Source organism: Talpa europaea, assembly GCF_964194135.1.
Source record: "Talpa europaea genome assembly, chromosome: 6".
NCBI lineage: Eukaryota > Metazoa > Chordata > Mammalia > Eulipotyphla > Talpidae > Talpa > Talpa europaea.
In genome coordinates this window covers 118,311,970-118,334,694 of record NC_140072.1, presented here as the reverse complement: position 1 = coordinate 118,334,694, position 22,725 = coordinate 118,311,970, and the positions used below count along the sequence as shown (strand labels likewise).

The following is a 22,725-nucleotide window of genomic DNA, read 5'->3' as shown; positions in this document are numbered from 1 at the left end:
AAAAGCCAGTCTATTGAGTTGGAAACTATTTCTTAAAAGTGTATGGTGTTTAACATTAAGCTTTGATGGAGGAGAGGGAAGAGGAGGTTACAGGAGCAGGGAAAAAAAACACTTATCAAAGTCCATCTGGGTTGCTTAGGGTAGATGGGGCCAGGTAGGGAGACTAAAGATTCATTTGACCCAAGTTTTACATTTATCAGATGACTCAAGGTTGGTTTGTTAACATTACCTAAAAAAGGGTGTAAATTACTTATCATAGAGACAATCTGACAATATTAAAAGGAGGCAACCATCATTCAGTTTAAACTTGTAATTCAGATACTAGGTCTCAAAAAAGTCTATTTTACATCACAACCTAGTCAAAATTATAACATTACACAAGCAACACATGTGTATTTGTGTTCCATTTTCTCCTATTGAAAATAGGTTGCAGGGCCTCCCTGGTGGTGCAAGGGGTTAAGATGCAACTGTGAGGCTGTCTGTAGCCACCACTGCACGAATTCCATCCCAGGCCGGCGGGAGATCTGCCCACATGGCGCAGCAGACCTCTCCTGACTCGCCTGCTGCTCCCCTCAGCAGTGTGCTTCAGTCACTCTGCCTCTTCTGTTCCCCACTCTGTCTCTGGTGAATCCTCTCACCCCCCACACCTCTGGCCTATACCCCAGTTCTTGTGTGCATAAATAGATAAATCTTTTTTAAAAAAAATAGAAAGGGCCCTCCCCCGATGGCGCAGCGGTTGAGCGTTGGGCTGCGAAGCTGCCTGCAGCCTCTGCAGCGCCAGTTTGATCCCTGGCCATTGGGCGAGGGTCCCTCATGGCGCGCAGACCTCTCCTGCCGCCCGCTGCTCCCCATCAGCAGTGTATGTTGTCGGTCCACCTCTTCTGGTGAATTCTGGTGAATTCTCTCACCCTCTCGCACTTCTGACTGTACCCAGGGCTTGTATAAATAAATAAATAAATCCTTTAAAAAAATTTCATTATTTAAAAAAAAAAAATAGAAAGAAAAGAAAATTGGTTGCAACCAGACCAGATGGAAATACAGAGGAGGGGGTAGGAAAAGCAGGGAAAGTCAGTCTAAATTACTGAGAACACATGGCCTAGAAGGGAGCCAACACAAATCCCATGTAAAAATTTTCAACTGCTTCACCCTGCATGAGGTGGGGGAGAGGGTGAGTAACTGTTTATACCCTGTTGCCCTTTACCCACTAATTGGTCTCATGACACTCTAATGGAGGATGTGATTCATGGGTGGAGAACAACAAAAATCAGGATAGAAGTTTTCCAAGACATCACCGTCTATGATGCCAGGATTAATATTCTGAGATGAATCCTAAAATGATACCGGGCAATGTGATAGTAATAGTGCATTGTCTCTTTTTGCTAAAGGAAGTTGTATGTAAGTACTTAAATATACCGAAATATTTGTGATACTCTCTTGGCATTTTTAATTTTTTTTAATATACTGCAGAATCTGAAAAATAAATGATAAACTAAAACCAAACTGGCTCAGCTTCTTGACCTCTCAGAGGTCCTTTTATACCTGTAAGATAAGAGCTATGGGTTTTCCCCAGTACCTTTATTTTTTTTAAGTGATATTTATTGAGGTAATGTTGATTTCTATCACAGTGTATGTCCCAATGACTTTAAACAAAGAACTAGAATGTTAAACTTGCCCACATGACTGATCTACTGAAAAAAGATAGTATTAGAAACCCACAGTTTGGTGACAGGTAGTAATAGTGGCATGCCAGAACATACAGAAAAAATGAGATACTAAAGGGGGGGGTTGGGGAGAAAGCCAGGCAGAGACCTATGGCCAGGATATGTATACGTCAACCTGCTCTAGTAGACACCCTCTGATTCCAAAGAGCAGAGAGAAGTTTTCTGGGTGTATCTCTCCAGGATTCTGCATAGCTGAGAACAATGTCCCTGTAGATTCTCCACCTCCCATTGCTCCAAAGCAGTGGTCCGTAATGAAAGACGCAAGTTACTGGAAGAGGATTTTCCCCTTCGTAATTTCACGACTTTACATCTTTCTTACTTGTCTTTATGTCTCTGTGCCTGTCTGTGAATTTAATTAAGGTGAATCTTGTAAGTATTGACCGAAAGGATATATTCCAGTTTCTGGACTTGCAAGGCTGGGACCAGAAACTGAAGCAAGTTCACCAAAATGATGCTGCCTGTAATGTCTTATGACAAACTGTTCACCGGTTCCTTCACTTCAATCTATTTCATAGATCTCTTGGGTACCCCTGTGGTCTTCAGTCTAGTTAGAGGGATAGTTTTCAAAAGTGTGGAGTCCAATACAAGTGTTTATTTCTCTGCAAGGCTGTTAGGTGGTCTCCCTCCTCTCGCCTGCCAGAGTTAACTCACTATATAAGTGGTGGTTTAGCTTGCATTTAGATCATAATCTTCACCAAAACAGGGCTGGACCTGTCTTTCAACATTTTAGCTTTAGAATTTGTCAGTGTTTGGCCCACAGTGTTTAGCCTGCAGTTGACACATGTTAACCAAGGGTTTGTAGTATAAACGAATGAGGTACATAATTGGTTAATACAGATCATAAGTGATCGAGGATTTGAGATGCAAAGGGATAATGAGGAGGCTTGGAGCAGACAGAAAAGCATCATGAAAGAGATGAAATGAGATTTTAGAGTCATAATGAATGGTATGAGGGGGGAAAAAAGTCAAGTCATAGATCAAAGAGTTGAAGATGGCAATCTGGGTTAATGAAGTCATATCTTAAATAGCACTTGTAATACATGACTCAGCTGCTAAAACAATGCCTGGGAGTGTTGAGTGTGTAAAGGAGATGCTGATGCTTTAGCTAAGAGGGGTAAAGCAACTCGGCAACACGCCAGCCTGCTGCTGAGGAGTCTGTGACCAAGTGGATGCCTAGGCGGGAGAGGACTCCGCCTCTTATTTGTAGGGTTTCAGTCAATAGATTCAAAACAGGGGCCTGGTTTTGAGTTCCTATGGGAAGATCTCACCCGGCAGGGTCCGCTTACATTTCATATAAAGGCAGGAGAGAAAAAGAATATGATGGACAAAAGCAGTCAGGATCTCAGAGCTGGGGTAGAGATCAGAATAGTCAGATCTTTGCTACTTGGGCAAAACCCATCATCTTCATCTTTGTGATTTCAGTTACGATATTCCTGGAACAAACATTTGCAAAGTACCACTTAGCCTTAGGTGAAACTATAATATTCTTATGAAAATTATCTAATTTAAAACAATCACCCAATTTTGCAACATTTTAAAACACATAACTGGCTATGTCACAATGCCAGAGGCTAACCAACAATCAGAGCATCCAGAGGAGAAATTATTATAGAAATAGGCATTTTATGATGGAATGGGAAAATCGGGCTCATGAGTTTCATTTATAAAGTAGCTCCTTAGTAGTGCAGTGGCAGCACCATCATTGATAGTCAATCAAGTATTTGTGGAATGAATAAATGAAGGCAGAGATCTTGCTTACTTCATAGTTGTATACCCAGCCTTTACACCAGTGGCTGGCCCATAAAAAGATATTTAAATATTGGTGTGTAACAACAAATCATTCATTCACTTGTTCATCCTGCAATCACTTTTATTGGAATTACACACAAACTGAATGTATAGATTTAAAATGAAAAGCTCAAATGTTGCTTAAGAGGCCAGAGTTTGATTCCCAGCCAGAGCAGCATCACTTTTGCACTGGAATGGAAGCTCCCTCAAATAACACTTTGAATTAGTTGTTCCTTAATACTTTTATATAAAAATACCCTAAATGGATAAATGCTAACTTCCAGCAGTTTCACAATGAATGAGGAGCACATATATTAATCTATTTAAAAAAAAAAAAAGCACAGTGCAAAAGAAACCCAGGTTTCTTTGCTGTAGAAACAAGCCTCTGTCAGAGCACACCTAGAGCATCTAAGCTCAGAACTCCCAGCCTGTGAGAGGACAGAACCACTCCTGACATCCACGCAAATGGGCCAGCACCCCTGATTAATTTTTCATCCAACTTTTATGAGTTTTCTTCTTGTTAACCACAATCTAAGTTGGGGGGTGGTGGTTAAATTTAAAACCAAAAAAAAAAAAAAAAGACGGTCTTTCAGGAATGAAAAATAAATGTAATCTGAATCAATATTTATGAAGTTGTGATTAATTGACTGATGACCAAATGATTACAAAACGTCTGTCTGAAACATCTACTCAAATTTATTAGCTTTGACCAAAAAAATTAAAAAACAATCTGAACTCAGTCAATGAAAGAATAATGCATTCCTAATCAATTTTTAATAGCACTTAAGATTTTATATTTTTTTAAACTTGCTTTTAAATAATTTATCATAAAAATGAATCTGATTTAAACAAGGGGTAAAAGGTGTTCCATAGCTGTTTGATGGTTTTCTTAGCAAAGAAATTCAATTATGACTGACTTTTTATTACTGAACTACTTTATTAATAATAATACATTTTGCACTTACGCAAAGGCATTGGGCCAAGAATCTCAGAAAGTCTGTGTCAAACCTAAGATTTAACTCCAATTTTACCATTATCTGGGGGTTTCCCTAATCTTTGCCTCATTTTCCTTGTCTGTGAAAAGAAAGACCTGTATAAAAATCCCGAAAATCCTTTCTAGTTCTAAAAGTTTAAATTCTAGGGACTAAGGAAATAGTATTCTATCCCAGGTGCTAAGGCTGCTAGAACTCCTCAGCTCACAGGACTCCCCAGAGGTTCCTGAGAAGTTGAGAAAGATATTAAGCAGAAAGTCAATGAGCCTTGTAATCTTTGTTTTCCTATTAGAGTAATGGCAGTATTACTTAGTGATTTGGGCCATGACAACATGAGTTGTCCAAAAAAAAAAAAAAAAAAAAAAAGGAAATGCCCTTCATACAGCACAGAGAAGTGCTAGTTCTGACCTCAAGCTATTTGCATTATTAAAAGCAAAGCCTGGGAATTGGCCTGGAATCAATCTGGATCTAGAGAAAAGTCCTAATCAGCCTGTAATGCTAACAGTATTATTTAGATACGTGTGTCTGTGCATGTTTGCGTGTGCCTGCACTCTTGCATGTATGTTTGTTTAACCACAAAGCATTAGTGAACAAAGTTATGGTATGAGCCTATTTGTAGCTATGAACACAATACACAAACTAAACTGTGTGGCAAGGATATGCTCTAGCATGTTCAATGGTGATTACTGCACAGGATAGAGAGGTGTGGCATAAATATAGAGGAATTTTTGCTTATTATTTTATATATTTTAACGACTTAAATCTCTTACGCTAAGCCTGTATGATTCTTATAATTAGCAAAAAGCAATACTCTTTCCTATTCTGAAGTGAAACACAAATAAAGACAACATTTAAACTAAAGCATTTAAACTAAAGGTAATAAAGGTAGACTTTAGCTAAGGAAATTATTATCATCTGTGAAATGATCACTTTTTACCAGATACTATTGAATAAATAAACCAGACCCTGACCTCAAGAAACAATCTATTGACTAGGCAAACACATAAACAATCAACTATAAAACAATGATCAGTACAATAAGAGCTATTTGAGCAGAGCACTAAACAAGCACTGTTCAGCTGTGTAACATGGTGAGGGATCTTGGAAACAGTACAGATTTTAACATTCTATAATATTTAAAAAGCAGGTTATGATTCTTAAAATCTTTGTGACTAAGTATTAATACCAGTTACCAAGATGGTTCAGAATGAACTTGTCCTAGTAACAATGGAATTCTTTTTTCTTTCTTTTTATTTTTTTTGTCTTCCTGCTCCCAGGGATAAAAATGAGAGACAACATTCTCAGTCCTTCGTTCCACCAGAAGGTGGGAATGACAGACCCTAAAATATCACCTGAGGTATAAGCCTGGGCAAGATGACAATAGGAAAAAACAGAGTACCATGGGGAAGTGGCCAAACTAGACTGATAGCGAATAATCTGGAGTTTCCCAATTCTGGACTTGAACTCTATAGCCAGGAGTAGGAAAAAATGCATTAGCAAAACACATGAATTCTAGATCTCATATGACTTTGCCTTCAAACAGCCAGGAAATAGCCAAACCAGAACTTTACAGCAGGCATGTTGGGGGGAAAAACCCATTAAACAGGGAATTAATTTGACTATTTTGCCCAGTTCTCTAAACTCCAAGCACGTGATGGCCTCCAGTTGCTGGGAAATGAAGTTACTGAGATATTACTTCCACCTATAAGACAATTCTGAACCCGATGTGGGTTTCTTCAAGTGAGTTACTTATTAGGTGCTCCAATTTCATCTTCTGTTGCAGTCATAGACATGATCATAAGCACACATTAACCTGCTACCAGAGACAGAGATGAGAGGCAGGACGTTCTCCGTCCTACACTCCACTCAGAAGGTGGGAATGCAGGCCCTAAAATATCACCTTAGGCATGAGCCTGGGTTTATACACAAATTACCAAGGAGGAAGCTAAGAAGCAGAAAGGCTAAACTGTACGAAATCAGTAAATCCAGGAAGTTGTCCCACGATTTCCATTCCCTTAATTTAAGTCCAGGACTCTTTTAACAACCAGGCTACTCCTTCTTGTGATTACACTGCCTGTTTTTCTTAATGATTACTAAAGGTAGTTACACTGTGTTTTTTGTTTTTTAATGATCCCAATGACAGATTGCATGTTTGCATAAATTGATCACATGGGCTTTTAGTCACTGTAAGGAAATTGCAGTTAAATTCCAAATCTATTATGTCCAAGACTTTTTTGGGAGCTTTTAGAGTACTTCTTTCTGCTTGGTAGGAAATACTAATGTATCCTCACGCATCTCCTTTGGAGTTCACAGCACAGTGCTGCATTTCATAAGCAACCGTGCACCTGACATGGTTTTTAAGGCTCCTGACAATGCATTCACGGTGTGAGGCTGGTGAGCACCATTTGCAGCTTCCTCACTTGTGAGTGCAAAGCTGAGTGTGTGTCCTCGACCCTTACACCTCTTGTGGCTGGAAACCGCCAGGGTCGACAGTGAAAGTGCTTCAGGAAAAAACTGCGAAACTCTTCAGAAACAGGAGACATCGCTGCTGCTTGGCGGGCCCTTCCTTCACGAGGACTGGAAAACTCAAAAGGCACAGACAACGTTTTCCCCGGTCTTTGACCACAGGGTGCCTCCTCAGGCCGCGTGGGGCTTGATCTCCACGCGGCCCCTCCGCCTCGGGGGAAAGAGTGGGGGATTTTACGTGACTTTCCCGTCCCCTCGCCTATGTAATTAAATTAAACTTTTAATTAAACTATTTCATTAAACTTTCCAATTTAAATCTCCTTCCTCCGCACCCTGGGAAAATCCGCAGCTCCCGAAGCCGGGAAACTTCGGGGGGCTTTTCTTTCTTTCTGTTTCTCTCCGGGGAGCGGGGGCTCGCGGGGGGTCGCGGGGGGTCGCGGGCCGGGGGCGCCGCGGCGAGCGCGCGTTGGCGAAGCGCGTTTCCGTCCCTCGCGGCGGGCTGGCCCTGCCCGGCTGCCGTAGCGGCCTCGCGCGGCCCCGGCCGGGGAGAACCCGCCGGCGGCGGGACTTCCGTGTTGGCGGGATTCTGAACGCTGCCATGGCTCAGACCGTGCAGAACGTTACATTGTCGCTCACTCTGCCCATCACGTGCCACATCTGCCTGGGGAAGGTAACGGGGGGCTCCAGGCGCCGCCAGGGGCCGGGGCCGGGTCGGAGGTCGCGGGCCGGGGCCGGCGGGCACCAATCGCGGCGGGCGCGGGGCGCGGGCGGCGGGGGCGCTCACCCGGCTCCTCGGGCGGCGGGAGGCCGCGTCCTGGGCCCGGAGGGGGCGCCCGCGATGAGTGGGCTCCTCCCGGCGCTTTCGGACGGGGGTGACAGCGGCCTGGGTCTGAGGGGAGGGCGGCGGGGTGAGCGGGCGGCGTCCGCCCGCGGCGGGCGTCGAAGAGGCCTGAGCCCAAGGGAATCGCGGGTCTGTTTTAGGTCCCATGTGCAGCCCCTGACGCCGGGCGCTGAAGGGCTGGAAGCACATTTCCAGGGAGCCTCCCCCCGAGCTTCCTTGGTCCCCGGCACAACTAGAGCGTTCGTCGTCTTGGGCCTAGCGTGCCCGTGGGGAGTCTTGCTTTTGCAGGATGCTTTCCTTTCCTTGGCCTTGAGGGTGGTCTCGGCTCTCCTGGCTCAGGATTTGGAAAGTAAGGAGGATGCGCCCCTGACCTGTGTTTAGAATGAGGGGTGTGGTTTTTAATTCCCAGAACTGAACAGTCACGAATGGAATACCTGCTCTTTGTGAGGCAAGAGGTGCCTGTGTTTGTGAAACTAGATAAAGTATTTCTGAATTAGAAGTGGAGTTTTGAAGGTTGTCATGCATCTGTCTTCTGCATTCCCTTTTGTGCCTTCCGCTCGGTTTTTAAAAGAGCATTTCTTTATCGTTAAGAACAAGAATGGAGAAGATACTGTGAGCAGATTTTCCCCCCTTTCTGAATGGTGTGTGTCTGGGGGTGTGTGTGTGTGTGTCTGGGTGTGTGTGGTGCTTGGCTGCATAAGCATTTCTTTATCGTTAGAACAAGAATGGAGAAGATACTGTGAACAAATTTTCCCCCCTGTCTGAATGGCGTGTGTGTGTGTGTGTGTGTGTGTGTGTGTGTGTGTGTTGCTTGACTGCATGTTTACCTGCAAGCTCAGACTGAAACTACAGCTTAAAGTCCAGGATTGAAAAATAAAATGTTTGCTTCACAGACCAAACATTTGATTACGGGCCTTAGGAATTTGGGTTCTGTGCTCAAGAAGTAGTAGGAAGTCAGGCTTGGAAGCAACTTTAGTGTTGATACCACGCAGAATGAAATGCGGAGCAATAGTACTGTGCGGTGAAAGGTTGATCAGTTCTGGCTGGAGAGATCAAGAATGGGATCCTGGAAGTTGGTATTTGAGTTGGCCTTTGCCTACCATACTGCAGCCTACATACAGGATTGGGAGGAGGAGATGACTTTTCTATTTGCTGCAACCTGTGTTTATCTTCTGAAGTGATATTCCCATAATGTATGTTCAGTTCTAAGTAAATTACTGCCAAGAATAGCCCTAAAAGCTATAAAAATATTCTTGGAAAATAATTTTCCCTCGGTGTTGGTTGTACACTTTCTAAATAGTTTGCATTAACAAATAGGCTGACTTTTGTAGTTGTGCATTGTTCTGCCTGCTTGAGTTTCCGTACCTAGGCTTTTTGTGATTAACTAGTAAAGTGATGCCCTAATAGAATGTAGTAATTTGCAGATTACAGAATGCTTTTAATGCATTTAATTGTCTCACTGACTCCTTTCACCAGTGATGGGGTGGAGAGATAGGAAAACTAAGGTTTAGCATTTGAACTAAAACTAAGGCTTAAGATTTGAACCGCTAGTGTTATCATTCATGTCTTCTGGAAATTAATACCTCACTTGAGTTAATAAACTTAACTCACTTGAATTTATTCATGACAGATGACACTTTTGGTGTCTTTTCACCTCACCCATTGGTTATCTTTATTCTAAACTGAAATTTGATAATAAAAGAGTAACAATTTGTAAACAGGCTTTTTTTTTTTTATGGTCTGCTGTGGAGACAGAAAGATGTGGTGGTTGAGGGCCTAAATTCCGTGTTCATACTGCATGAGTTCTAATGTAGGCATTCCAACTCACTTGTGGAAAAGTTACTTATTCTCTCTCAATGCAGTTTCCTTATTTATGAAATGGGTTTCTACACTGGTGTTTTTGGAAGGATTAAGTGGAGTAAAGTCCCATGCTTAGCATGAAATCTGGCACATAATAATATTCAAGAAATGTTAACCTTTACTGTGGGCACTGAGGCAGGCCCTTAAACTGAGGCACCCTTCTAGGTAAAGATTTGTATTCCCAGCACTGTGGGTCTTGTTAGTTCTTGAAAGTGCCACAGTACATCCAGTGGTTTTAACTGGTTCCGTATAACTCTTGCCTTCTCTGTAGTTAAAGCAAATCTTATTTTCTTATGCTACTCCCCCTTCCTGGGGTACTAAAGACAGCAGGTTCTGGAGCAGTTCTTTGTTCCCTCTATACCTTCACCTCCCTGACACACAGCATCTCTGGCCACCTCTGAGATCTGCTTTGAGGTCCTTGCTGCCTAGCTTTCTTCCAGTAATCATTCTGTGGTGCCCTCACCATTTATCCCCAAGTCTTGCCATCAGCAAGCTTCTTTTTTCATTGTTCATCAGATTTATGGTCCATTTGCCCCGAAGGGCTACTGTGTAAAAAAAAAAAAAAAGTGGTTATTACCTTGAAGAGGGTGGGAATGGGGGAGACCTTAAATCCAAAGAGATAAATACTGATTGGGATGGGGAAGAATAGGGAGGGAAGAAGTTATGTTGAGAGCCTAACTGTGCACATAGTCAGTGTGCTGTGTATTGCATATAAGTGTGCTGAAAATCAGAAAGTGAGACATTTTTCATTTACTCCAGCTATCTCAATCTGAGCTTTAAAGTTGGATTTTCTCTGTTCAGTTATTATATGTTTAACAGCCTTGCCAGTATTTTTTTTTTAGTTTTATTTATGTATTTATTTATGCACACAAAAACTGGGGTGGGTGTAGGCCAGAGGTGCAGGGACTGAGTGGATTCACCAGAGACAAAGTGGGGAGCAGAACAGGCAGATCTACTGAAATACACTGCTGAGGGGAGCAGCAGGTGAGACAGGAGAGGTCTGCTGCGCCATGTGGGTTAGCTCCCTGGCCTCCATGTAGGTTAGCCAGAGATTGAACTCATGAACTCATGCTGCAGTGGCTGGCAATCGCTTGATAGCTGAGACTCGAACCCCTGCGCCACCAGGAAGGCCCCAGCTTTGCCAGTATTGTAAGAACCTGAATAAATTTAGAGATCCATCCTGTGGTATGATTTATATATAAAATATTCTTGCCTTAATTTTTCCCCATCCTTTTGACTAGTGGACCAGCAAACAGAAATGTAGAATGATGTAGCCCAGGGTATCTGTTAAAATGACATTTTGCTACTGCTCCCAGAACGCTGCAGACCAGTTTTTCTCTAGATAATTCCAGGCATTTATCTCTTCAATTAGGATTCAAGCTGTGAAGCCAACTGTAGTGGCATGTAATACTTTTATTGACCGTGTCTCTGTTTTGCCATGAGTGACAAGCATGGCTGAAATAATTAGAGATGAAATCAACTTCCTTACCATGGGGGGCCCGTCTCTTGAAGTGTTCAGTGTTAAGCTGGCCTATTTCTTACTAAGAATTCTGTGGAAAGGATCCCTTCTTTGAGGAAGGACCTCTTGCTTTGCTTTCCACCCATATTGTTGACTAAAAATATTGAAAAGATGGGCCTACGGGTAAAGTTTTATGCACTTAAGAGTCCTCACTCTATCTGTGTTGATTAAATTCATTAATCAGTGTTCACATTGGGGGGCTGTTGGTTAGCAAGTCATCAACTCGGGACATTGAGCCCACACTTGAGATTTGATTGCCTCTCACTTCCAAAGAGTAGATTTGAGAACTGGCCTTGCACATAGTTGTCACAAGTAATTTGCTTTGCAAAAAGCCATATGGAGTACAATTTCGGCATTTTTCTGTCTTTTTCAGATTAAATTATGAAGAATGCAGACACTTTTGGAAAAGCGTAAGAGTAGTGTGCTTTTACGTACTTTGTTGTAGGGTCAGGACAGGACACAAGGCAGGTTTTCTGATCCCATGCAGACCGGATAAAGGAGGAGTCAGTCCTTAGTGGGTTTTTTGCAGGTCTTTTATTGGGGTTCACCAGGCATATGGCAGGCAGGGGTGCCAGCCTCCCAGCCCCCAGCAAGTCTTCACTCTATCTGAGCTCTCTGGAGTTCGTTCTGCTGCTTCTCGGCTTCTCTTTCGGCTTCGGCTTCTACTGCTGCTGCTGGCCTCCCCGTGACGCCACCCTTAAAAAGCACAGTCTTAGCTCAGCTGAATCCCATCTACCTATGCCCACACCCTATTCCAGGTGCCCGCCATCAGGCATACATTCAGGACCTCAAGGATCCATCATCTATCCTGATGGCGGAAGGGCAGAAAAGCCTGATATTTTCTTTACCTTACATTTGTGTATAGTAAAAATTAACTCAAAGAAGAGTTGCTGTATCCTAATAATTATCGGAGTTGGTATGTAATAGCTGACATATTTACTTCACAAATAACATTCCAGTTTATCCTTAAAGCATTCCAGGTAGGGATAAAGTGGGGGAGGGGAAACCTATTCTCTCTCCATTTACCTAAGCAGGAATGGGGGCCCAGAACAATAGGCAGTAAGTAACACGGTTTTCAGGATCACGCAGTTTTAAAGTTCTAGAACCTGAATTTCTGTCCAGAGCCAGACATTTCTTAAAAGATAGCAGTCACTATCTAGGAGTTTTATTTTGAAAAGTTGCAAGCTTCCTCTGATTGAATGTGTAACTCTTCTGCAGTCATTCCTACCCTTCAGCCTTTTCATACTTTCCAGGTGTCACTAGGGAAACACTAGGAATTCTGACATAGTTGCAAGAATATTATTTCTTAAAGACAAAGGATTCAAGGGTGGAAGAGTTCATTTTTTAGTGTAATTGCCAACCCCCCCCCCCCAGCCCCTAATCACCTCCATCAAATAAATGCCCCTTTTCGGCATCCTCTACTGATCCTGGTCTCTTGCTGCTTTCAGGGAAAAAATATGTTCTCTGTTACTCCCAGGTTATTGTTTATTAACCCTACTCTAAGGAAGACACAACTTTCTTAGTTGAAAGAGCACTCAATTTGTAGTTGAATCACATTTGAATGGTTGAATGCTGGTTCTACTTAATTTCCTTGAGTCTTCATTTACACAGCTAAAAATGAATTTAATACTACCTACTTCATTAGGTTGTTAGAATAATTCATGTGAATATCTTAGAACAGTGCTTCTCAAGGGGGTGGGAATGGATTTCACCCCCCAGGGAGATTTGGTAATGTCTAAGCAGGGTTAGATGCTACTGGTACCTAATGGGTATGCTGCTCATTAAACCCTCAGCATACAGGATGTCCTCCTGCAACAGAAAATTCTTTGTTCCCAAATGTTAGTAGTTCCAAAGTTGAGAAACTCCTGTCCTAAACTTATTCCTAGTGAGTCTAGGATGATATGAATATTAATGACAGCATCTTAAGACATGACTTCCAATGTATGTTTGTTTCTTAAGAAAGGGATTTTGGTGGGAGAAATTCTTATTTATTTATTTATTTATTACATTTTACATTATTGTTCATTTTTGTACAGTGTTTGCTTTCTCCTCTCTTTATAGTCCCTGTAAAATTCCCACCACCAGTTCACCTGTGTACTATCACTGTAGTCATTTGTGCTCTTCCCTCCCCTGTTTTGATTCCTCTCCCTCCCCTTACCCTGCAGGATATTTCTGATTTATAGTCGCCTGATAATTTTGTTTATTTATTATTTTCTTTCCTGATCCCTTATTTGATTCCCCTGTATTCCTTCTATAAGTGAAACCATCTGATATTTTTCTTTTTTCTTCTGGCTTATTTCACTGAGCCTAATCCTTTCCAGCTCCATCCATGTTGCTGTGAATGACATGAGTTTATCTTTTTGATTGCTGAGTAGCATTCTGTTGTGTATATATGCCATAACTTCTTGATACATTCATCTATTTGGGGGCATTTGGATTGTTTCCATATCTTACCTGTTGTAAATAGTGCTGCAATAAACATAGAGGTGCAGGTATCCTTTTCAATTAATGTTTTTGTGTCCTTGGGGTAGATCTCTAGGAGTAGAATTGCTTCGTCATATGGTAGCTCCATTTTTAGTAATTTGAGGAACCTCCACACAGCTTTCCATTGTGGTTGGACCAGTTCGCGTTCCCACCAAGAGCATAGGAGAGTTCCTTTTTCACTACATCCTTGTCAACATTTGTTGTTGCTAGTTTTTTTTAATGTGTGACTTTCTCACTGGTATAAAGTGGTATCTCATTGTGGTTTTGATTTGCATTTCTGTGACTGTAAGTGATGTTGATTATAAGTGATGTTGAACAATTTTTCGTATACCTGTCAGCCGTTTGTATTTCTTTCCTCTTTGGAGGTGTGTCTTTTTAACTGCCCATTTTTTGCCAGATTGTTTACTTTGTTTTTGTTGAGTCATGTGAGTTCTTTGTAGATCTTTGTGATCAGTCCCTTATCAGTTGTATTGTGTGCAAAAATTTTCTCCCAATCAGTGGGGTGTCTCTTTGTTTTGGTTAATGTCTCTTTTGCTGTACAGAAGCTTTTCAGTTTGGTGTAATCCCAGCTGTTTATCTTTTCCTTCACTTTCTTTGCTTTGGGGGATGAGTCTTTAAAGATGTTACTGAGATGTATGTCATGTAGTGTTTTGTCTATATTTTCTTCTATATATTTTATGATTTCAGGTCTTATGTTCAGAGATTTTTTCCATTTTGAGTTGATTTTTGTGCTATGAGGTAGTGGTCTAGTTTCATTCTTTTGTTTATGGTGGTCCAATTTTCCCAGCACCAGGGAAGTTTTTCAATAAATTGTGCTGGGAAAACTGGATCAGCACATGTTTGCAAGTATTATATTGAGGATTTTTGCATCTGTGTTTATTAGGGCGATTGGCTTGTAGTTTTCTTTTTTGTTGTTGTCTTTGGTTTTGGTATTAGTGTAATGCAGGCTTCATAAAATGTATTTGGTAGTATTCCTTCTTTCTCAATTTGTCTGATAGATAATTGATACGTTTTGGTGCTGCTTCTTTTGGCAAGGATGTGTTGACGAGTGTTATATCTTCCTGATATATTGTCCCCTTAGTCATAATGTAGTGACCATCTTTGTCTCTTTTTACCTCTTTTAATTTTTTTCTGAGCCTTCACTCTGTCTCCGAAGGGGGTGGGGGGGGGCTCTCCACTATCCAACAGCCTTGCAGTCAGGCTGGTGCTTTCTGGGGACCCACGCCCATCTTTGTTTGCGGAGCCCTCCCACTCAGTGATAGAAATTCTTTCTTTTTTTTCCTTTTGTTCAATTTATTTTTTTATTTTATATATTTTTTACATCATTTTGCATTTTTGCACAATGTATGCATTTTCATCTTAGTTATAGTCCCCATACAATTCCCAAGTCCTAGAAGTTCTTAAAACAGATACATCCTTAGATAAAGGAAATGAATTGTGTAGTAGCATTAGATGTGGTAGCATTAATCCTGTTCCCAGGGCTACCCCCTCCGGCCCATTCCTGTGGAAGCACCTGCTTTTCACACCTTGCTGTCTCTTTCTTCCTCCTCCTGATCTTCCTCACCAACCTGAAGGTGGCTACCTTGGTATATCACTTGCATATGCTACTCCAGATGAGTCTGGAATTCTGTGTCACTTTCCCTTGCCATTGTTGTTTTACATGTTCTTATTTCATGTGTTGTTGCCATGGGTCTTAATTGAGAGTGAGTTGGATATAAATTCCAACACAAGCAAATTGCGATCATTTTCATATCCTGGGAAGACCTTATTAAAATTATGTGCCTGTTTGGGTATTGTATATAGTGGGATCTGGGTAGAAGAAGATAGGAAGACAGGAGATTGAGGGACTGCTGGATTCTTTGTATTTTGTTCCTGTGGGTTATACCTAAACAAGTAACTTGTTTTAATAGTCATTTCTCCTTTTTATGCTTCTGTTCTCCTAAGCTAAATTTAAACCATTGTTTAGAAGTCATCACCTGATAATTATTTAGTCTAGAGAAATAAGTCAACTATTTCAAAGTACCAACATAATGATCGTGACAAAGCCAGGTATTGAGCAGTGAAAATGATTCTCCTGTGGGTGACATGACCATTGGCTCTTGGAAGTCAAAGCCATGTGATCTCTCCATGGTGGTTCTGGGCAGAATAAATGGAGAGGTTAGACTTTTGATTTTTCAGTTTGGCTGTGGTCAGTTGACCTCTTGCTTCTTGCTATGCTTTTGGGAGCATTATCTCAGTCCTTCATTTTAATACATCAAAAACCTTATTAATTTTGGAGTGCTCAAGGCATTGTATTAGGTGCTGAAGATGGATACAACAATGAACAGGACACTGCCCATCCCTTAGCAGCATAAAATCTAGTAGGGAAAGCAGGATGTAAACAATTTTCTAGGTACAGCACAACCATGGAAAGAAACATTAAATCAATGCAGTATGACTATCCTTTTGAGAATCAAAGACCTTGTTAATTCTGAGAAGATATAGTGAGTGACTGCCTTGTAGAGAAGGTTACATTGGATTCATCTTAAAAATGTGGGAGGGATTTTATTTTGATTGGGGAGGCTCAGCTAGAGGCCTGCAGGACATAACAAGCAAGGAAAGGCGCTGACCGTAGACATGGAGCCGTTGTTGTTTGTGTTCTTTTTTTTGTGAACATCAAGTAGATTCGTGTGGCTGAAGTGTAGGTGGACGCGAGTATTGAAATAGTAAATCAAGAGAATGGATGCTTAAGAATCAAGATTGTGTTGTTTTTTTGAATGCTGTGCTTAAAACTCTGCGCAGGGAAATACCGTTTCTGCATTGCAGGGGAACAGTGAAAACTGCTGACCCACGTTTCAGGAAGGTGGTTCTCGCATCAATATAAAAAGTGGACAAGAGAAGTGAACATGAGCAAACAAGGAAACGTGGGAGGAGGGCATTGCAGTAGATCAGGGTAAAAAGATGAGAAGCTGAGCTCATTATTGAGGTGAAGCTGGGAAAGAAGGTATAGAGGAAAGTACCCCCAGAGGTAGACTTGCCCTATATTGACTATTCCGGGATGCACTCATTTTTGCTTTATGACGTCTCCGAAATCTGGGTGTAGCTTACATTCATAATAACCTGTACTTTCCTTTCCTGTATCTTAGTAGCATGGAAAATATTGGTGCATGTTAAAGTCTGTGGCTTCTTAGACTTGATACAGATTGCATGGTGACAGATTGCATGGTGGGGAGGAAAAGATTGACTCAGACAGCTCTGAGTCTTCTAGCCCGGTGAAGTGGTAGCACCAGGGACTTAGACAAGAGAGTGTGCAGGAGGCGGAGCGAATGTGTGGAGAAGGCCTAGTTTTGTTTTGAACATAGATAAGGCAACCAAAGGATTCTCATGGAGTTGGCTCCTGGGCATTTAGATATAATAATGTTATCTTTGGTGGGTTTTGGATTTTTTTTTTTTGTTTTGTTTTAGTGATTGCTGTATGGAAATCTCTCTGCTAATGTGACATTATTAAATCTTTAACAACACCTGAATCAAAAATATGCTAGATTAAGCCACAATTTTCTGAGGCAGAAACTGATGTCTGCCATTCCTGCTGGAGTTGACCTCAGGTTTGTCTCTTGAAGCCTCAGCTCTACTACTGAGTTCTAGTTACAGAGGATTTAGAGGAACTGTTAGCATAGGGGAGAGGTTAAGGCCATGTGACAGATGAGATTGTGAGAGAAAATAGTTCTGTGTCAGATAGAACTGTGACACAATGCTAGAGAAGGCAGCTTTGCTGTCTTCAGCACTTTTCCTGTAAGCCTTTCACTCTCTCATCCTCTTCCTGTCATACCTGTTCCCCAGCATCCCTGAGTTAGGGGCACCCCTCCATGGATGCTCGGTTCCCTGTCATCATCACTCTGGTACGCATTTCCCGTGGTCACTTGTTATCAGTCCCTTCTTTTCCCTTCCGCCTTGGCAAAGCCCCCACTTGGGGCAAATCCAGCCAGTCTGCTTCCTGCCTGAACTCGAGCAGCTTAATAATAGTAAGAAAAATACACACCTGTGTTAATTGTTGCTCCTTTACAGTCAAACCACAGACATCAACTGGAAGCCCAGATTGGCAGTTCTGCTGGCTGTGTGTCTAGTAAATTTATTTTCTCACTCTTCAAAATACTACCTTATTCTCCTTTGTCTCAAGTGAGTATCTCTCCTCCCTTCTCATTTCCATTTGGTAACCTCACCTTATGTTTAATGACAAATGGAAGCAATGGAAACGGTTGTTACTGTGAATTTTGTCTTTCCACCCACACATCTTCCAGCCCCTTTGTATGCGTTCTCACTCCCCCAGCCTTCCCTTTTGCTGCAGTGGCAGAACAGTCTCACTCCTGTCTAGAATAAGCCAAAATAACCCCCTTGTACTTTGAACCTCGTTCCCTGTTGGTGTTTTAGGGGCCTCGCTTCCAGTGCTGTGGCCCCTCCCTGTGCTCCTCCAGCATTCATGGCCTCTCTTTACTGCATCTTTCCCTTTGGCACCCCTTATCATGACCTCATTTTTCTTTCCTTTTTTTTTAAAAAAAATTATTTATTTATTTATACAAGCACTAGGTACAGTCAGAAGTATGGGAGGGTGAGAGAATTCACCAGAGCCAGAGCGGGGAGCAGAGCAGGCAGAAGGACCGAAGTACACTGCTGAGGTGAGCGGCCGGAGGCAGGAGAGGTCTGTTGCACCATGTAGGACCCTCGCTGGTGGCCGGGGATCAAACGGGCATCGCAGAGGCTGCAGACAGCTTCGCAGCCCAGCACTCAACCGCTGCGCCACCAGGGAGGCCCCATGACCTCATTTTCATGCTCTTTCCTGTACAGTAAAACATGAAAAATTGTATTTTCTTACCTTCACCTTTCATTGTCTCTCACGCGCCCATCAAGTGTCCACCCCACCATTCACTGAGCAGTGATTGTCAGTAACAAATCACCGTGATTTCCACGCGGTTAATCCCACAGTCTCTTCTCCGTCCACATGAAACTCGGTCTGTCATCAGTGTGTGACAGTTGGCTATTGTCTCCCTAGTGAAAAACCTTTTTCTCTGGATTCTGTGAGAGGATATTCCCCTCTCCTCCCACACAGACCCCTCCTTCTCAGGTCCATTTGCGGCTCGTGCCCTGCTTCCTGGGCCTGCTGGAATCCTCATCTTCAACGCTTCTGTACGTGCAGGGGTCTCCTGCCTTGTGTGCCAGTGATCCTCAGAGCCTGCCTTGCCAGGCTTGTCCACTGAAACGTTGGCTTGGCCTCACACATTTAACAAGGCCAAACAATTCTAGATTTCTACCACATGTGAAAGCTGCTCATACCTGTCTTTCTCACCTTAGTTAATGATAGTACTGTCCACTGAGTTGTTCAAAGCCATTTTTTAGATGAGGGAGACATTTGATCTTTGTTGTGGGAGCACAAATACACAGAACAAGAAGAAGCCTTTAAATGTGTCCTTAAGGAGGGAGAGCAGCTTGAATCTCTTTTAATAATGCGCACAGATTTATCTTTTGGCCATTGGTTGTCATCCATTTCGAGATGAGGTTGTGACTTGAAAATCCTCTGAAAGTTCAAGGAAGTCACTCTTTGGCAAGCTTCTTAATTTGGGGTCTGCATACTTCTGGGAGTGTGGCTGGAATAGAGGTGTGGTTGTGCGCATATGTGGCCTTGAGGGAAGCTACTGGATAAACAGTAGTCTTCCTGCCACTAGAATTTTTTGTTCTTAAAACACTTCATGACTTACAGATAAATTTAAAACACACGTGATATATTATGGTCTGAATTTCTAAATCACATGAATTTTTCGGAAAGATCAAAATCTGCAAAGAAAGTCCAGGCCTGTCTGCTGCTTGAGAGACTGACCGGGGTAAGCCCATATCCGCTTTCCGTCCTTGCTGTTGTAGGGGCGCTTTGGAAGAAGAGTTTGAAAAGTTGTCCTTCTTGGTTTTACTCACTTATTTGAGTCAGTTCTGTCAAGATTTTTGAACTGAATGAGTGTGGTTTCTCCAAAAGGAAGTCTAAATCCATGCTGAATTATCTTCTTGTTTAGTTTCCTTATGTTAGTGTTCATAACCAGGGAGCATCTGAGTTTGGAGAGCTAGACTTAGGCCAAAGGGCTCTTGGCAGTGCCATGTGAATGATCACCTGCCAGGCACCGGTCCTCACACATCTGTGATTTCTTTGTGGGTAGGAACCCCTTTTGAGTTAATGAATACTCAGAGTATCCTTCTGAGGCAGACATAGAACAGCTCACGTGTTTTCTGTGAGGGAAATGGTGTGTGGTGTTTCTGTCTTTTGTTTCTCTCTATGCTTCCTTTGCTGTCCCTTGCTCTTCTAATCCGGTCTGCAGAAAACTGAATGATTGCATTGTTTTTATTAAACAGGAAAATAATTGAAAATGGCTATAAAGTGTTCTGAAACTCACAGTTAGAGCCTAAGTGTTTCTGTGTCGTTTTTGTTTTTTATAGTTAAAGTTCTGCTGTTTGAGGAATATCGTCAGTCCCTCTGGCCAATTGTCCAACTAATTGAATGTTAAATACTGTCTTAATAACAATTCATTCAGCAAACCTTTATTAAGTACCTACTACCTATCAGGTGGTATTCTAGGCACCAGGGTGTAAGAATGAACTAGAGGAAAAAGTTCTTGCTCTCATGGAGCTTACATTCTAACAGAGAAGATACATAGGTAAGCAAACACACATACTAGGCAAAAAACTCAGGCAGTTACTCTCTTTGATTTTCCCCCTGATGAAACAGTTACACGCAGACAAAATACCCAGTTAATCTTGAGCAAACCACAATTTTCTCATGCCTTAATTTCCTTGTTTGCAAAGTATATTTACTCTGTTTACCTCAGTTATTTAAAAAAAAAAAAGCCAAAACATAAAGAATACATATGAAAGCTCTTTGTAAAAGGTAAGCATACATAAATAATAATGTATTATTATTTGTATTTGTTGAAATGAAGCCAAATATTTGTGTATTTGCTGTATGTTGGTATTTCTGTCAGCATTGTTAGCTGTTTTGATTATAAACCACCTGAGAATGGGACTCTTACCTTTTAGGATTGTTTAAGCTTTCATGCCTCTGGTTTTGGGGAATTTCTAATAAGATGTAAGTGTTTAATGGTTGGTTGCTGTTTGTGATATAATGGAATGAATTGACAGAAGGTTTCAAATAATAAATGGGTGATTGGACTAAATGATATTGAAAGAACCTTCATGATTCTAAAATAGAATAGTTGAAGGTAAATTTTCCCATTGTAGTGGAAAAGTATTTTTGTTTGGCCATGAATGTGATTTGGAACAAATAAAACCATTTTATATGTCAAAAGCTTCTGTCTCTATCTCTGATTCACCTAGTTATCTGTGAAACAGATATATATATATATATATATATATATATATATGAAACATATATATATATGAAACGATGTGGTCAACAGGAACAACATTTTTCTAAGTCCTAGATGCTCCCTCTTAAAGCCCCTACTCTGCTGTATTCTAGGGAAGCAGTTATTCTACGCCATACTGGGATTCTAGTTAGGACTAGTGCAGTAGTCCTGTACTGAAAGTAATGTTTCTCTTTTCAAAGGTACGCCAGCCTGTCATATGCATCAACAACCATGTATTCTGTTCAGTTTGTATTGATTTGTGGTTGAAGAATAATAGCCAGTGTCCAGCCTGCAGAGTTCCCATCACTCCTGAAAATCCTTGCAAAGAGATTATCGGTAAGGGCCCCATTTTATAAAGACATGGAAATACATTTGGAAAAGTCTGTAAATAATGTATATTTGGAGGAAGACTGAAATAAACAACTTTCAAGGATGTTATTTTGCCACTATCATAATGGGTGAATTAGTAATTTGTATAATCTATGTGTGGGGCGATTTGGGACACAAGGTCCTATAAGAATGCCACAAGAAATATTAGAACCTCATGGAATTTACATTTTAGTAGAGGCTGTGCAAGTGGGCCAAAGTATTAATAGTTTAAAGAAGCAGATGTTTAAGGCCCAGAAAGTACCAGAGAATTCAGACAAGGAGTAAGTTTAACTGGGAGTGTCGAGAAGGGTTTCATGAAGTTGGTGGCCTTTAAGATAGAGATTTAAGGAGGAATAAAATTTCAAATGGTAAAGACTGGGGAGGGCATTTCATGCAGAGGGACTAGCATGAGCTAAGATTTAGAAACTGGAAAACAAAGACATGTTTGGGATTGACAGTAATCCAATTTGGGGCTGCCTACTGAAATAGAACTAAAAAGGTAAATTGAAACTTTAGAGTTGAGAATCTTAAATGACAAACTAAATTAGGGACTTGGGCTGTGGGTTGGAAGATGGGTGAGGTGGACATAATGGTTTGAGCAAGGGAGTGATATGAATCAAAAGGTGCTTTTTGGAATAATAGGTGATGATATATATAGGTTGAACTGCAGTGGAAAGACAGAAGATGAGTAAGTCAGGTAGGAGACTCTTGCTCAGGTGAGGGAGAATGAGAGTCTGGATTAAGGGTAAAGAATGTTCAATGCTCCACTAGTATAGGTATGATGGGTGACAAACTTGGACTATATGACCCTTGAAAAATAAGCCATTTAATGAACTTTTTTGGTGTTCAGCTTTTATTTTGCTCATAGAAGTTATTTCTCTTTGATTATAAAAATGTAAGTGATTTTTATTTGTCTTTGCTTTTAGAAAAACTGAAAGTAAATCTATAATTAGCTGTGTATAGAAAATACCTTTCAAAAAACTCAAGAATTCATTGTAATAATCCCAAATTAGGACAAAATAGATTTCAGTAAGATGTTAGCAATAGGAAGCATCGATGACCCAAGGTTTGTTGGGTACTTGGGTGAACCCTGATAGAAGCCTTCTCTGTTGGGCTCCATGTTGCAGTGTTAACCTCTTTGCCCTTACTTTTTACCTGTCACCAAAGAGTCAAGTCTTTTCTTGCCGAATTTGAGCTCTGGTGACTCAAATAATTTGAATGGTTTTTACCTCAGCTTCTCTTTATATCCCTTCTCTTGCCTTCATTCATTAATGTCTTAAGTGAATTTCATAAATACCCTCAAGTA

The 22,725-nt window shown here is 41.3% G+C and overlaps 1 protein-coding gene across 1 annotated transcript in view; it reads left to right on the top strand.

The window, feature by feature from the left end:
* Positions 1-7,532: 7,532 nt before the first annotated feature.
* The window catches only part of OBI1 (ORC ubiquitin ligase 1), a gene marked incomplete at its 3' end in the record, with an annotated part of 39,924 nt that continues 24,731 nt past the window's right edge, over positions 7,533-22,725 (top strand). Inside the window, exons 1-2 of the mRNA XM_084235595.1 lie at positions 7,533-7,637; positions 21,251-21,386. Of these exons, the coding sequence (XP_084091721.1) occupies positions 7,566-7,637; positions 21,251-21,386 (208 nt within the window). The 5' untranslated portion in view covers positions 7,533-7,565. The remainder of the gene's footprint in view (positions 7,638-21,250; positions 21,387-22,725) is intronic.